At 43.0% G+C, this 17610-nt stretch overlaps 2 protein-coding genes across 2 annotated transcripts; one reads left to right on the top strand and one right to left on the bottom strand. All coding sequences in view use genetic code 11, as the record gives it.

Annotated features, from left to right (window-relative positions):
* Positions 1-12047: 12047 nt before the first annotated feature.
* EGR_08622 (hypothetical protein) lies at positions 12048-12619 on the bottom strand (the record flags this gene model as incomplete). Its single annotated transcript, XM_024497871.1, has 2 exons — positions 12048-12257; positions 12569-12619. 2 exons carry the CDS (start codon positions 12617-12619, stop codon positions 12048-12050), a joined length of 261 nt encoding a protein of 86 aa, XP_024347696.1.
* Positions 12620-15442: 2823 nt separating this feature from the next.
* Positions 15443-16809, top strand: EGR_08621 (Serine/threonine-protein phosphatase PP1-beta; the record flags this gene model as incomplete). Its single annotated transcript, XM_024497870.1, has 2 exons — positions 15443-15525; positions 15657-16809. 2 exons carry the CDS (start codon positions 15443-15445, stop codon positions 16807-16809), a joined length of 1236 nt encoding a protein of 411 aa, XP_024347695.1.
* Between the last annotated feature and the right edge of the window lie 801 nt (positions 16810-17610).

Below are 17610 nucleotides of genomic sequence, written 5' to 3'. Positions count from 1 at the left end.
GAGCTATCGCTAGCTCCGTTAATGCTTGATTGGCTGCCTCGACAATCCTCCCAAATCACCTAAACCTCCATGAGTCATAAAAATTGGAAGACTTTTGGGAAAGGTGTGATGAAAATCGTGGGGTCCGCGAGTCAAGTCCTGCATCAGCGTGCAGAAAGGCTGAGAGCGGGGGGCGGTGGGTGACCATCGCCATCCACTAGTGACGGGAATGAAATATAGGCACCAAACTGGTGGCAAAATCCGTGCGCTTAGGTGTTCATTTCATGTAAATAATCGCTTGATTGCCGCACGCTAGAAGGGCTTTCAAATGATGTTTTTGTTCCCTTTTCCTTCTACAAATAAAACCCGACTTAGTGAGTTTCCATTGGATAATTTTAACCATGCCGCCATCTTCTAAGGGTTCTGGGAGCAGTTCTGCCTGGACTGAAGCCATCTTTGCTACCTGGAAGTCTTGGTCACTATCGTCTCAAACCGTAGATGACTACTAGGACCCCCTAAAGAAGAGAAAGGAGGTGGCTACGCTTGTGAGCCCTCCTTTGTAAAGGAAACCCATAAAATACGTCGCGTAATCAAAAGTGATGGAAAAGGGGTGTGTTATTCAAACTGGAGAAGGTGATATAAGTCACTCCACGTGCTTCCACTTAGGCCTCTCAAATTCCTGTCATAATTCGTACTTTTGTGGTCTGACAATTAAAGTAGTGCAAACGGGACCATAGAAACGTAAAAGCACGGGGATTGGTGAGTCATCCAATAATGTGCACTTTTCAAGGTGTCAAATGTCAACTTTTCCCCAATAAAGTACATTACTTCCCTTCCGTTTTTTAATTTTTTTTTCTAGTTATGGCGCAAAATTAGAGAATTTCTTGATAGGTAGATTTATTTTAAAAGAAGACCAATCCGCAAATGTTCTTTTCCACTTTTTAAAGCACTTTTATTTAATTAATGAGTTTTTGATTTTCTTTGCTTTGATTTACATTGTGATAGATAATGCCATTTTCGTTCTTGGCTTTCAGTTAATCCATGTACCTATCTAGAGGAGGGGCTTTACGCCCCTCAGAGCTTCAGAATTCAAAAGGACCTTCGCAACAAATGGGTTTTATTGTTTTAATGTGAAAAGGAAAAATGTCTATAATTATCCGCAGATCAAGAGTATCACGTATCAAATTTACTGGTTGCCTCAACCTTCTCTGTTTAGGTAGGAAAATTGGGGTAGAGGGGAGTGGGGGGTTACATGTGTAACTCCGTTGATAAACCCTTTAATTTTGGCAATTTGTGAAGGATTTTATCCATCAAAATACTCGTTATACCGTAGTTTGCAAGACTTGTATTAATCCCACTGCCCCGATATCTTTCCAACTACCCAGACTATCCCATTTCGAAGTCTACACCTCAAATCTCATGCCCACCAGTGTACAAACAACAATGTAAACCTTTCTTCGGGAAAATATGGGGATTGCTTTTAGTCCCTGTTGGTAAATACTGAATAAAGGTGTTTCTTCTTCGAATATCACAGACAATGTTAGACTAATTTGTACTGGCGAAGGAATGAATTCCTCAAATTCCAGAAGCATTCTGCCTATTTATTAATAGTTTTATACTTTTATAACACTGTAGGTTGGCTAATAACCTATTGGATACCGATTGTAAAAAAGAGGGAAGTGAAATAAATAACAATTCGAAATTAACAAGCAGTTCTTAATTGATATCAAACATGAGAGAGTAAAAAGAAAGCTTTTGATTATTTTAAATAGCTTGGCGTTGATGACAGGTTTAAATGCCGTTTTGCTGAGCGCTGTTCAAACTGGGGAGCCGTTTGGTTCCCCTCAGGTGATTGGCTTTCTATCGCAGAGCTGTCTACGCTATTTGGATGAAGGTGTCAATTAAGTGAACGCGCGACACCTCCGCCACTCCTTTGCCAGCCGGACAGAACCGGGGTGGCTATAGCGGGGCGGCTTTGAAGTAAGAACAACTTGGCAAGGGGGAAGTGAAGCGAATCCTTGTTCCCAAGGTACTGTTTTAAATCCCGTCCTTTCTTACATGACTCCGCTTTTAGGCCAGTGTTCCTCCGACTAGCGGTGGATGCGGGTGATAATCAGCACACCCCCCAGTCCCCGAAACCAGTTTCCATGCGGGATGAAACTCCAGATCCAGTGAAATTGCCAAGAGGGATTAGCGACGTTGTGGTGAAGTATCTCCTCAGATGGATAGAAATTTGATGGCTGGTAAGGCCGGCTCGTGGGTATTTCCTTATAGCACCGACTACGTTGTGATGACTGACGCGGGAGGTTGACCAAGGGTAGCTCCGGGATACGATGGTCGTTTGACTTCTGATTTTGTTAAGGAGTTACTTTGGGTTCCCGCCATTGTACCTTCGCCGGGTGGGCTGACATCTCTCCTATGCCGGTACCCTTCAGTCCCGCCGTGCGTCGATACTACGCATTATGCTCGAGTATCGTGTCTTCTTTCGTTTTCAAGGAAGTCTCGGGGCACTACAATGCGGATCACTTTCATACCACCCTCGGCATCCCAAAAACTCGGCAAATTCCAGACTTCCTTTTAGGAGGCTGTCGGAAATCATGATCCCAAATCTCGGAAAGTCCTAATCCACCAGATACGAGATTAAATGAAAAAAATTGTCCCAAAATTGTCAGGGTTATGGAAGTAACCAGGAGTAAGGGAGGGAAATCGGTTTAAAGCCACCTGTTTCGGTCATTAAAACAATCCGAAAATCTGCCCTGAAATCTATTTGCCGATGGGCATTCACTTGCTTCCCTAATAAAGGAGGACGCAAGATTTACAGAGTTTATTTCCTTAGGACAAAAAATAGGCCAGCATTTTGTTTTGAGTGACCGTTTCGATTTTTCAGAAGGACCCATCTTCATGGTCAACTAGCGAGCCTTCCAGACTATCAAGTTCTTGCTTACCCCCTCCTGATTGGCTAATATCAAGTATAGGCGCACGCTAATCCCACTAATAACCCCTCTAAGGTCCTGCAGTTTCTGTGATGACGCTTGACTGAGATAGTCTAGGATCCCCGACATCCCCCACGTCCCGGCCAGCCGTCTCCTTCTGTACTGATTTCTTTTGTTGACTAATCGGACTGGAGACTCTAATGGGATTCCCCTCGGGATTAGTCCAGTTCTAGTAAAGTACACCGGTTGTGTTTTTTCTGTAAGAGAATATTTGTGTAATGTCACAAAACTCTTATATCCGTTTAGCAGTTTTGATGGGGTGTTTTACCTGGAAATGCACAGATTAGGCAATCAGTGCTATGAGTACTGACAGTGAGTGAGTGCCATGATCCTGACGATGCATTTGCATCCTCATCATCACCATTTCAGCATCACGTCACCTCTGGGAGAAAAAAGCCAAAGAAACAACGACTGTTTGTGTCGAGTAAAAAAGGAGCGGCCTCAAAGACGGCTCGATCTAACATTTATTTGAAGACAGGGACTAAAAAAGAGTAAAGGCGCCTCTGCTAGGCAGCTACCGACACATTTATGCACTCGGGTAGCAGCAGCTCCGGTGGAGTGAAATTTCTCTCACAGTGATGCCCGTCGGCATTTCGTGAGAGCCTCCTAATTTTTAAAAGGGATTGAAAGTTCCTCATTTTTTGAGGCGGTCCCGACCGTTAAAATCAAAGCTGGCGGAAAACTGATGAGGATGATTAACCCAAAATTAACCACTACTAGCCTGCATCCAGATTTTGGAGAGGGCAGGGAAGTTCTAAATCAAGAAATTTCCACATGGAAAGAAATAACGAGATTTAAAAGGTCTCCGCTTTCCTTCATTAAGCCATCTCTAAACTTTTCCTGAATAGCTGAACCCTTGAAATGCCCTTTTTGAAGCATTGTTAAAACCTTAAACCAATTTTGTTGTCTAAAAGTCACCTTTCCATAACACTAAGGGAAGAAATTGCCTTAGTTGCAGGAGACTGACAGCCTATTTGGCCATTTAATGTCAAATCATTAGGGCCCAGTTCTTAAATCCAATTGACTGAGGGGGGATGACAACTCCGTAGGCATTAAACACCTTGACCCGTGCCTAGGTCAGGTCACTTTCACCATTCAACTGTCACGTTTATTTGTAGGGGGGAAGGTGGATGCAGAGGAAGTGAGAACTGGGAGGGAAATATTGTTTGTTAAACAAAACGCACTACAGAAAAAAGGTGATCAGAAGTTGCAACCTGATTGGTTCTTTTGGTTTCTCCGTAAGCGCTGGTCACCAATCCGAAGTCTAATTCAGAGTGATTGATGGACTTGAGGCACAGTCCAGCCTTTTTCCTCTAGAAGTTTGTTTCAAGGGCCTACAAGTGGGCAATTATCAGCCGTCTTGAAGTAAGCCCTCCTTTAAAAAGTCCACAATCGAGCTAAAGCCAAAATGTAGGTCAGATTAAACGGCTTCACTTCCCAGCACAGTCATCCAATTTTACGACGCAATAATCCTGGATTCGTGCCAATTTTTAGTGTTTCGCGTTACCATAACACCCACGCGTGACGTACCTTATTGAAGCAAAGATTCCCACATTTCAAGGCATTGGCCAACAACATCTGATCCCCCAAAAGTGCACCTGCGATTTTCTCTGCAGATTTTCATTTGTCGTTTTATTTTGTAATTGACACCATTATGATCCAAAGCGCCTTTATCTGCTCTTATTAGCTTCTTTTGTAAGATAGGCCTTAGCTTCTCCTTCCACTTATTGTAGGTGTGATGGCAGACAGAATGGCGGTATAGAGGGCTCCGCATTCGTCGCAGGTGCTGCAATTTACTCAACTTGTCCTCAATACACTTAAAATGACAAGATTCGGTTGCCTTTGGCACTAGCCCACTAAATTAGTCATTTTCCTGTCGTCCTCCACTTTCTCCCCACTTCAAACTCGCTCTTATTACGTCAGGTGTCGAATGAACAAACCTGATGGAGGTGTAGTGATGCGGGCTGCGTTCCGGGGCTGCAGAAGTTATCTTTCTGTTTAATCCATCATATATTCTTTGGAAAGAATGTGGCATGTGGTAGCAGTGGGGCATAAAAAGTGTTTTGGGTGGTAAATCATTCAAAGATACCAAATTTCATTTGGGTAGACCATTGATTGGTCATGGTAATGAAGAATCGTGTCATAATTCATTGGAGGTAAACGTGTCAAGAACAGCCACCTGGAGATTGGTCAATGGAAGAGGAATGCTTGAACAATTATGCTGCGCTACATCAACTGGAAGCAAAAAATTGTAGCAGAAAATTAAGGTAGTAAGCTTTACCTCCTTCACTTATGGCGTAGATACGTGGCGTCAATTTTATGTTGTCTACCCACTAATTTGAAAGGATAATTGACTTTTGTAATGAGGCACTGGTTAAGCTGGCCAAGTTATCATCCTCTATTCCATGATGGCTCACTCACCTCCAAGTAAAATACCACTCTCTCTTTGTGTGTGTGTTTTAAACTGCGGTGGCAAATGGTCACTGGGAGGTAAATGCCTACCAAACCCTGCCAACCACCAATCATGGCGGAGATATCAACACGGAACGTCTCAAGGATGGGCAGAAAAGGTTGACTCTCCAGAAACAGGCAAGACTAGTCATTCAGTAAGAAAAAAATGCGCATAATCTCAAAATTCAAACACTGATGGGCAGATGCCAGATAGTGTTCAAGGGTTGGAGCCTCAGCCTTATCCTCTTCTTCCATCGTCTTTAAGGTTAATCATCCAAACCTCTTGGGACTGGTATTAAGTAGAAGGTTAGAAGGCAGAAGCGGGATAGAGATAAAGGTGGCTAGGGCTCATCTTTAAACCAAAAATGATCCGCTTGACGGCCCTTACAGTTCGACAAGTTTGAGTGGCTGTAGAATCTGAATTTGTCTTTTGTCTAAGATTGAGTGTAGGATAGTATTCCAGCATGGGCTGCAGACTGGAAGCCTGAACTCACCTTGAGTGATAAAATCTAATTAAGTGAAGCCTCCATCACTCAATAATTTTTTTTTCTTAAAGGTGACATCAACTTACTTCTGTCTCAATAAAATAGGCTAATGTCATGACATGTACTCTGACATTCGTTTACTATTGGCCAATCGCATGCTTCCGCGTTCTCATTTCATTGGTTGAGCTGGACAACCATTCGCTGAAGCCGATTGGTCAGGGCGCAACAGTGTGAGTACGGCCTTCGAAGGGTGTATCCCTTACAAAGAAGCGGCATGTACTATGAAGTCTTTTGGATTTCAATCGCATTTTAATACATAATGATTCAAGTTTTTCTTCGAAATATACTACTTAAAAACTTGCAATTTACTCTTTACCCAACATCGATATTAGGAAACCGGTGAGTGTAATTCCTTGCATAATTGCAAGATTTTTCATTTCCAGATTAAACACATTTAAATACGCACTGTTTGTGTCCAAAACGTCAATCATTTGAAGCCTATTGTTCTTCAATTTCAGTGTGTAAAATTATTGGTTGATCTTCCCACTTATGGATGTTTTAATCTTGCAACATATGAATGGTCTTTAAATTTACAGGGAAAGAAAACTATGTTGTTGAGAGAGGCACGCTTAAATATGAATATCATCTTTTCTAGAATCCAATTTTTGCCAAAAATGGACTCATTTTGCTACCCAAATTCTTCACTTCATCTGCTTGCTTTAAATGGTCTAGCGCATTGACCCTCTGTTCCTAACTGGAGGCTTGAAAAAAGACAATGCGGATGAGAAGCATCTAGCAGGATAAATAATTAATGAAGGAATGGATGGATAAATGGATCTGGGTTATACGGAATGAGTAGGAAAGAGACAGGAAGACTGGAGTAGTGAAGGTAGACGTGGGACCTTACCTACGTCGTGCAGACGCCTGAGGTGGAACCTCTGTGGACTTTGCCTTCCTTTCACATGCTCATTTTTCCTTTTACTCATCCTGGAGGAGGAGTGTCTTTCTCCCTTTCAGTTGTACAAAAGCATATCTCGCTAAAAGAAGTTGAGTGGACCATAAATACGTGCATCGCCGTCATCATCTACCGGGAGGCGTGCAACATTTTACTCCATTCTGTTATCTTCTATTTTCTCCTAACAGGGGTATGCATCTGACATTCTTAAAGCACAAAAATACTGATCTTCATGACTAGCAAACTACTTAATAGGGGCAATTTCAGTAGCAAATGTCGTGATTTAAGGTTAAACAAAGTTTGGATCTTGACAAATAGTTGAATCACAAGCAATCTTAACACAACTTAAGCATCATTCCTTTAAGTCCGACGCTGCATCCACTTGGAGAACACCCGTTTACTTGCTTGCCGGGCTTGTTTTATGGTGATCTCGAAGCTTCTTGCCATTAAAGCAGTAACAATGGAAATGGCCTCGCCTAGGCATAGCGCTGGTAAGATAGGCAGGGTCCAGCCTCCCATTGCTAGAGTTTACGATAATTTATCAAGAAAGGCATACAATCACAACCCTCCTAACCTTTGAGGCAGTACGCCCTGTGCAACTACATTATAAATAGGCCATTGTGGACCCAGTAAGGGGATGGACTTCCAGTGTCCCAGTAGGCACTGTAGGCAAAATCACTGCTTTAAAAACATTTTGTGTTAATGTATCAGCTTACCTGTCATACCGAAAATTGATATTTTTTGATCCAGCAAGGGAGGAAAGGATTTGGGTCAATAGGTACTTCGCTTGGAAATTAAATCGCCAAATGGGTGTTATATCACCTGACAAGCTTAATATTCTTATTCGGTACACAAAAAGATGTTTTCTTGGTTGGTTGCTACGGCATCCAATGCGGAGGAAGTAAAATTATTGGTCAATTAAGTTATAATAACAGATGTTCAGGAGACAGTCGGGGATTATCGGCTCCACGATTTTATTAAGCGTCGGTAAATTTGGTGATGCAATGATGGGAGTTTTGTAGTGGCGCCACACACAGAAAGGCTGAACAAAAGGGGAAAAAAGCGGCTGCTTTAGCTACATTAGAAAAATAAAAGAGGTAGATTTTTGTATAATAATATGCAATTTTGAATTTTGCTAGACATACTTTGATATTGGATGTAAGAGGAGTTCAGTTAATCCATGAAAGTGTATTCAAGGCAATTCTGAGCTCCAAACTGGTCCACAGCTCCAGACTCTCATGCACTAAAGACGATTGTCGTGGCCCTGATTTTACGAAGCGGTTCTGAAATACAAGATTGGTACTTCTTACGCGGAGAAGAGAGCCGGTGTTGGAAAGCCCCTACGGTTGAGTTTGTCTACAGCATGGGATTCCATTTGGTTGGAGAGTTGTTGGGAGATCGTCCAACCTGTGGCCAACTCTACTTCAACATTTACCCCAATAGACCCCTTTGGTTAGAAGCATTTGTTCCTACCTCATCTAGAATCGCAGCAGCACCTTCCCCATCACCAGATAGGCTACGTAAGTATCTTTCCACAGCAGAAATGATGGCAGATGAGATTTGCCCCTTCTACTCTCATAAGTGGCTCTCTCGGTCCATTTGGCACACTGATATCCAGACAGCAGCCAGTGGTCATCACTGTCCCATCATCAATGCTGCTGCCACTCTACGTCGTCGACCCACCCCACTTTGGCCTAGACGACGTAAATCACCACATAAGTGATGAAGCAGCCGTCTGTCTGTTCCATAGCCTCCGCCAACGCTGTCCGAGTATGTGTGGCACCTGTGCTACAGCCTTTTCCATGCAGTTATAATGACACCTGGGTGAGATGGAGAGGTGTAAGGGTAAGAGAAATGACCCCGGGGGTGTGGAGATTTATGGCGAGCACCACTGATACCTTCATCACCTATTTGCATTATTTTGCGTGCGTAGGTGCTATTGTTGTAATCACTACCACGCTGTCACAGCCTACGCTGTCAGGTGAGCTGCAAAACAGAAGCTGAAGTTCCACTCATGAATAGACTTCGTGCATTTTCTCACCAATTTTCGAGCGTACTGTTATATTGCAAAACCTTCCCTCCTCAAACACAGGCACATCAAAGGGCCAAATCCAAGGCTCCCTTTTATCTTGTGGTAAGTGGTTGCATTGCATCAGATCTTGTCGCAAGTAAGGGGAATGATTTTTAACATCAAAGTTGGGAGGCTGCGACATTTGTTTACCCCGGGGTAGTCAAGTTAATTCTTCTGGCAATTTTCGCGCTGATTTTACCACCCCACACACAATCTATGCGTGGTTATTTGAAGGTGGCAGTATCAAGTCCCACCAAATCGCCCTACGCGATCAAGATAAAAGCTCCTTCAACAGTTAGGTCACCTCGATGCGATTTTTTCACTTACAAAAACTTATTCTAGCTATAACTATACTGCAAAGCAAGGTATGGAATGCCTTTTTTAGCACACAATTTCCCTCAATTGCTAGAAGTAACCACCCACCCTTCCATCAATCTACTTCTGTTGCCCACACACGCGTACGAAACTGTGCACTTTTTTGTGTTCCGTTGCCATGAAAATTACGGCATTCCTCGTAAAGGTTGCCAAAGACAACATCCCATACACATGTCTGCAGTCACGTGAGTTTGGCTTCAAGTTAATCTGATACCTCTTTTCCCCAGGGTGCCATATTGATGACAGCGCTGTATGATGTGCCTAATTTGTAAAAAAATAGATTATTTCGCAAATACCTCCTAGGTGCAACCATACTACTACTCCATTGAAATTGATTGACCATTCTTTACTCGAAAAAGTAGGACCTCCTGCAAGAAGGTTAAACACTGGAGTTGCATTGCCAAAGAGCCAATGGGAGTAGAGCGGACTCTTGTTAGCCAATAAGATTGTACCTTGTCCAGCCCATTAACTGTAATGGCGAGATGTATAACAAATGAGCAAAAATACCAAGACTTTTTAAAAATTATTCCTTTCAAGCATCCTATTCATTTAGAAGGGCGATGATTCCACACTTTTACGGCCATTTTACTTTTAACCGTGAAGTCAGCGCACACATGATGACGAGTTTGTACTTCGAAATCGCAAAATATACAGATTATTATTTGTCTGAAACATGTTACATGGCATATTTAATAGATTTTGAGGACGCGTCTAACGTTAAAGTCGAGTGAGTAATTCGTTTCTTGGAAGAAGACCATCCGGAGTCTGTTCAAACATCTTACAATCTACCAATTAATTATTAACACGAGTTATGGCAGCCACTTGGCGACAAATTGGCAACGAAGTAATTGCCATGAATTCATGACCTAGCAGGTGGGGTCAGGTAAAAAGTTAGCGGTACCAGCCACTTTAAGGTCATTAACGGCAAACTATCCGATTTGGATAATAAATCTGCGTTTTCTTAAACCCATCGAATAGTTCAGAAAACGGAAATCTTGAGCTCTCCCGTGAGCTCTAGAACTCTTAATCATGTGAATTTTGCTGTCACAATGGCCTAACATCAGGGACACACTGCCACACCACAGTCAACATCGGCTGATTGATTCCAATGTGGCCCTCCATCTCCTGTATGGGAATGAGTGGGTGGTGCCGCGCAGTGCTGCAATTTGTGCCGCAATGCACCAGTGCACCGCCTCCAAAGGCAACCAAAAAAGAAAGTCGCAGTGTAAACCTCCCTTCATCTTGCATGAAATGCCAATGAATGTCAAATGACAGCGTGTATACACTAGGGGGAAGATTTTCCTTGATCTTTAGATATTCTTACCGCTCAGGGCATTCAGGCTCTTTTATATGAACAACATTAGACTATCAATTTCAGAGGAATTAGAAGGTCATATGTGTAAATTAGGGCATTCTTTTTTTCACTAGGGTCAAGAGTTTCAGCACACCGGGTAGAGAGCGTTCCAGATTCAGGCATTGAAGCATCAGAGCAATAATATGTAAAAAAACTCAAAAAACCCTCCAAGTTTTATATAAAAAAGAAAATTAGGACCCATTTAAACAAAACCTGTTTAAGCCATCATAATGAAACGCATGGGGAGCAGAGTCACTTAGTTTTTCAGCCGCTATGACGGCGGGTGAGGGGGAGGGTTTAAATCACTACCGACTTAATGACACCCCTTCGTAAAATGCCTACTTCTAAAGGCACTGTTTGACAATGATTTCAAGTGGCATGCCGTCAGCGGCTACTGACATTTGCGTCGTGCAAAGTGCATGCCAACCCGAACAATGGTGTCAGAGGTAGCAGCAGTAGCACCATTAGAGACAGAACTGTGCGTCAATAGCACCGGCCCTTTTCACCTTAGGCCTTTCTGTCTTGGATACTCTTATTTCACCCTCTTCACGCTTATTCTTTTCTGCACAAGCGTTATATACGGTGCGAAGGGAGAGAAAAGGCATCCTTTTTTTAGATTGAACACAACTGCTTAAAGAAAATGGCCATTCATTTTTTAGAAGAGATACAGTGTCAATTTAGGCCTACGAAGGTTAGGGTAATAAATCGGCAAATTAAAGTATTTAAAAGACCTAAAATATTATAACTTGATTACTGAAGTTGTATTGTGCAGCAGGATTCATCAAAATTTGGTAAATGGCATGTAAAATACTAACGTCACACATACGTGACGCTCCAATTATACAATCCTACGTCAGTCACAAATGCGTGACATGCATTTCGCCCCTTTTAGATAACCGATTTTGGGTTTTTAACAAACTGTTTTATCTTAAAGCAGCAATTTAGGTGCGATATGCTCTCAATCCGAGGATAACTGAAGGTTTGTTTTGGGGGTATGAAAGAGCAAAAGGTAGATTCTATGTTGGAGTAATCAAGAAAATCTGGGCTGTGGCAGTTAATTTGCCTGCAGAAATTATAGCAAAAGAGAAGGCGTTAAGAAGTTTTACTTGATTTTTTTGTAATTATCCTGTTTCTCACAAAGGGGCATTGGCGTCTGGACGAGAAATTTCATGAAATCTGGAACTTGGAGCCTTTAAAGTCCACGCACGATAGAGGGATGCTGTAAGCACGCAAAATAAAAGTGTTGTTCCACCCTTTCAATTGTATTAAAAGTAGGGTTAGAAGTCGTTTTCCGGACAAGTATGCGGCAGCCAAGTGAGAAGGCTTGGAATCCTGAAAAGAATGCAGCAGCTTCTGATATTATACCTGTCCGTTAGAGGAGTCTTCAATGCAATGTGACGCGACGCGAACGTAAATAGGCAGTAGCTAGGGCACCACGCATACTTGCATCAGCTTGGCGGAGGCGATGAAATAGACAGATGGCCGTTCCACCTTTCAAGAGTTGTTGGACGGTGTCTAGCCAAAGTGGGGTGGGTCGACGATGTGGAGTGGCAGTAGCATTGATGACGGGATAGTGATGATGACTGGCTGCTGTCTGGACATCAGTATACCAAATGGACCGAGAGAGCCAAATGTGAGAGTAGAAGGGGCGAATCTCTTTCTGCCACCACTTCCGCTGTGGGAAGATACTTACTTACTTGAGCCTATTTAGCCTTAGGGAAAGGCGCTGCAACGGTCACTCATTTATTAGTTTACCAAATCACCCCGTTTCTCCATTAATTTAAAGGCATCTCCTCATTTTATCTGTTCCTACAGCATTTCTGAATGTGCCTATTTATCTTATTCCTTCCCATATATTCCACACGGCATTCCTACCTTCCCACATATATTCTTTAACCCATTCACCTGTAATTCATCCCACGCCTCCTTCCAACCATTTATCCATCGGCGACCCATCAATCTACCTTTCAATTTGAAATTCGCCTACCTATTTGGCACTTATGCACTCATTCAAATACTCCCCAATGCACCCGAGGTAGATCCAAATTTGTCCTTTTTGACTTCCCAACAATAAACACGGTTGATTATTTTAAAACGGTGCCTTAAGTTGGGCAGTTCATACGGACAACCAGCCCCAATTCCAGTGGCGAATTCGCGCCAGTCTGATGATCCGTGTTTTGATTTTTTGGCCAGACGCAAAAGTCCTAACAAATACATCTAGCCGGTAGATCGCATTCCTGGACAACTGGTTTCTATAGATAATTATGTATGTGATGTTTGGAGGGGAATTGATACTTAATTTTAACTTTCCCCTTTTCCTCTTCACGCGATATAACCGTTTACTTTGTATTTGAGGTTTTAGCATTTTTGGCCTCAGACCTTTAAGAAAGCCTATGTCTTCAGCTTCAGTCTCGGAGATTTCCAAAGTACTAGGGCTAATCTAGTGTTTGTTTCCTAGGTATGTTCAGGGATACGACATTCACTCAACTGATCATTCAATCGACTCTTCCAACGGTTCGCTACGACAAGCTAGATAATTCAATTCTGCAACCACTCTGGCTTAGAATAAACCATTATTTTTCCAACTTATTAGGAACACTACACGATAATAGATCCGCAAAGTGAGACGAGATGCTCTTAGTTTAAATATCTCCTAACCAACCAATTATTTTTCAGGGGAGCTCTGATTGGTCGGTTGAAAAAAGGAAATCAATAAAATGCGACTGAACATCATCATTGCTATTGGACGAAAAGATTGCGTGGCCAAGATTTCTCATATTTTTAAGACTTCTAAAGCATTAATTTTCGCTTAGATAATAATTTATTTGAGGAACAAAGAATTAAGGAAAATAAACAGCTGAATAGCCGCTCTGTATTTTCTGCATCCACATCCGATTGAATGACCTGCGGGTTTCGGTACACATTAATGCGGAGATTTTGTGGACATGTGCACCAATCTGCAGTGCTTTTTATCACAAAAAGACAACGCATCTTTGTGCGCAACACTATCCCTCCCTTGTATGGCTCTCCTTGCCTCGGTATTTTTTGAAGAACGTAAATTTAACAATGGAATCGAGATGTGTTGCTAGCAAAGTGGTTTGTAAGCAAACTAGTGCCCCACAAAAAATGAATGCACATTCTACATTGTATTCAGAAGGAAAAAATAATTGATTGAAAACCAATCTGATTTGCGTTGGCATAAGCTGATTGGTTTAACGCCCGACCAATAGCTTATCGACTGCCTTCTTATTGGCCAATGCTACTGCTATTGGAGATTTGAGATTTCCGAGATCGCTGATAGAGCGATCTACATTTTCCTATATATTCTTTACGGCAATAAATCATACAAAGATCTGGCCTATCTCCGCAAAAAGCGACATCTGTACCAATTGTACTATTTATACATGAAAGCGATATGAGGTAGGAGCTTTGCGCAGGAAAAAAAAATGAACGATGAGCGCGGGGAGAGGCAAAGTCCATTCAAAGCAATAGATTCAATCTAGAATATATTTAAGCCAAATAAAGACGAAAAGTAAATTACACCGAAATGGACTAGTCATTGTTTGTGGTGGTATTTTCCTGATTGTTAGCCCGCCTTGCTCCCTCTAAAAATAGCCAAACTAAGCAGGCAGATCCTTTTTGCACATCAGTCAGCGATAGGAATGGTTACTAAAAATACCCCAATCACTTTCTCTCCATTTTGAAATGAATTAGCACACATGAAAAGGAAATCACATGCAATTTTGGCACTAATGCAACCTCATCTGGCTGTAAATTTAGCAGAGATTGTTTGTTGGTTTGGAAAGCAGTCACAATTCCTCATTTCCACGGCCAATCGTATGCCACTAATTTACTTTTTACGGAGATTTACGGGGTCAGTAATGGAGGCTTTAAGGATACCCTAAAGTCGTGATAAGCCGCATTAATGTAAACAACGAGTTAGAATTAAGATGGAGAAGAATTTGATGGTGATTAGCACAACCGGCAGGCCATATTGCTGAGATGGAACCACACCTGATCGGAACCGAAGGACCCGCCCAGCGAAATATACAGTTTAAACAAAATCCAACCACTACAGCTTAATCGCACTTCTACTTCGAAGGGCAGAAAGGTCGAGTGATCACTTGTATCATGCTTTTGCAATGCCCAGGCTACATGTCATTTACCAGTCCCCATTAGTCGGTTTCCATTTAGCTACCGGAGACGCGGAGGAGGGGATATCGCTTGCTCGTGTAATCCAGGCATCCCCGTAGACTGTTCCACTAACGATCTCCTCAAGTTCCTCAGGTCTCGTATTGCCCCACTTTTAAATTACCCTACTGGAAAAGAGAAGACTGGAGTGATTCGGGAAGGTGGGTATGGAAACCTCCGTATATTAAGCGCTCCCTCCTTCGAGAAAGTTAAAGTTTGGGCACTGGCTTGCCACTAGCTACAATGCAGCGACCCCAGGCGTCTCTGAAGTCGTGACAAGGCATAACCATATGGGGGTACGGTTGACTAGTGGCTTGCAAAGTCCTACGAGTACTAACGAGTCGGCGTAGATAAAGGTGCATTCAAACAAGTACCAGTTCACTACAAAAAAAGACTAAATTTACTCTCTTTTTATTCCAAAACCAGAACAAAAGTTTGCTATATTCAAAAATTGCCTTTACAAACGTGGAACGCATATTTTTCTGGGAGAGATTGTCTATACACCTTGAAAAAAGTTACTAAGGGACAGAAAATGACCCCTCATTACACCCACCTCCTTCAAGGTCACCTTTCGACTGAAGGCTTTCCATGCTGGAGACACGCAAGCGTGACTGTCGAGGCGTTCGCCCTCACGCGACCCCATCGATTGACTGGGAGTCACGTTTGTCTAGGTGTGAGGGGACTAGCAATCCCGCCTCTCTCAAAATTCGATAGGTCACCACGAGCCGAAAATAGAAGGCGCGTTTAGAGCGCAGACAGCGCATGCTCCCCGTCCGTCCACTGATCCATAATCCGCCAATAGCAAGTGTAGCCTCAAGCTGTCTGTTCAATCGCGAAAGTCAACCCTGCGGCCGTCCGCATTTAACCTTGATGAATTTGTGGAGGCCCTAGCCACCAGTAAGGACAGAGGTGTGAAGAATGTGAATCTGAAGGAGCAGGACATGATCACCCTCTGCCAGATGACCAAGCATGTGGTGATGAGTCAGTCAGTCTTGCTGGAATTGGAGGGCCCGCTGAAGGTGTGTGGTGACACTCACGGTCAATTTCGTGATGTTCTTCGTCTCTTTGATTTGTGCGGCAAACCGGATACTACAAACTTCCTTTTTCTTGGAGACTATGTGGATCGAGGCAAGCAGAGTTTGGAGGTAATTTGTCTCCTCTTTGGCTACAAGGTGAAATATCCTACCACATTCTTTCTTTTGCGAGGTAATCACGAGTGCCAGGCGATTACTCGCATCTACGGATTCTTTGATGAATGCAAACGGCGATTCAATGTGAAATTGTGGAGGCACTTCCTGGACGTGTTCAACTGTCTTCCAGTGGCTGCTGTGATTGAGAATCAGATCTTCTGTTGTCATGGTGGTATTTCACCAGAGTTCCTTAAACCTGAGTATACAAATTTGGAGGATCTCAAACAGCGAATCCGAGCTATTCCACGGCCTACAGATGTACCCGAAGAGGGCGTTGTTTGCGATCTTTTATGGGCAGATCCACTAAATCCTGACATGTTGGATCCAGATGCTGATGAACTACCGCCGATATTCACGGAAACAGGATTCGGACCGAATGAACGCGGAGTCTCGTATGTCTTCAGTCCCGATGTGGTAGATCGGTTTTTAAGTAGATTCGGATTAGATTTGATGGTTAGAGCACATCAAGTGGTGGAGGATGGTTATGAATTCTTCGCCAACCGATCGTTTGTAACTATCTTCTCGGCGCCAAATTACTGTGGTGAATTTGACAATGCAGGTGGCATCTTTTGCCTCAGCCGAAATGTCACCGTTAAACCGAACTCAAATGAAGAGGAGATTGACTTAGAGGGCAGCTTCCAGATCCTATATCCGGAGAAACGGAAATCCTCCTCCACTGTTCGACGGAGCAGCGTTGCTAAGAAGTACGTGCCTCCTCCTTTTGCCTTCCCTGGGATCGCCTCACCCCGCATAAGTTTTGAGTAAATCTTCAGGGAGCCAAAAAATCTCCCCTCTTCTTTCAAGTAGTGATCCTTCCTATGTCCTTCCAATTCAATGAAGCTGTTGCCTTTAAGGACACGCTTCACGGAGTACTTTTCTGGTAGCATGAATGATCTTGTCTGTGGGTGGGTTTTCTACCAGGTCAGTGAACATGAAAGGTCAAATCCCGAGGCCTAGTTCAGTGTGTTGTAGGTACTAGAAGATGCAGGCAGACAAATTACCGCAGACCACACAACCTTGTACCCCACAGTGGAAAAGAGGCGTCTTCTTTACTCGCCTGTTCATCTATCCTGGTTCTGTTCATTCGCCCGCTCATCCATTTTTTAAAAAGGTCAACCCTTCCAATCCTCAGTCCATCCACACCCGATCTGCCTATCTAGGCCTCATTCATCCACCCATCCATTCCTCGTCCGCTTTGTCCGGACCAGATGGAACCATCCCCCAACCTAGCTGTCCTCACCAGACCCAACCATCCGTCTGTCTTTCGATCACTCATTTCTGATCCTTGCCAGATCCATTCAGGTAGAACGTCAAGACTCCACCTTACTCTAAGGTCATTTCTCGAGTGATGTGGCACGTTGATTCCTCACTTGTTCCTCGTTCTTTTCACATTTTAGCTACTGAGAACGCATTACCACGGTCCCTTCGTCTTCTTCGAAATTGTGAATGCAACCACTAACCCACCACGACCAGCTAAGAGATTATTAGCAGCGCGCCATTTCACCTCTTCATTTGAATTTGAAGTTATGTCTTCTATGTTAGACGTGGACAAAAAAAATATTTAAT

The sequence above is a fragment of the Echinococcus granulosus genome, assembly GCF_000524195.1.
Source record: "Echinococcus granulosus chromosome Unknown EG_S00113, whole genome shotgun sequence".
NCBI lineage: Eukaryota > Metazoa > Platyhelminthes > Cestoda > Cyclophyllidea > Taeniidae > Echinococcus > Echinococcus granulosus.
This window is presented reverse-complemented; position numbering and strand designations above follow the sequence as displayed.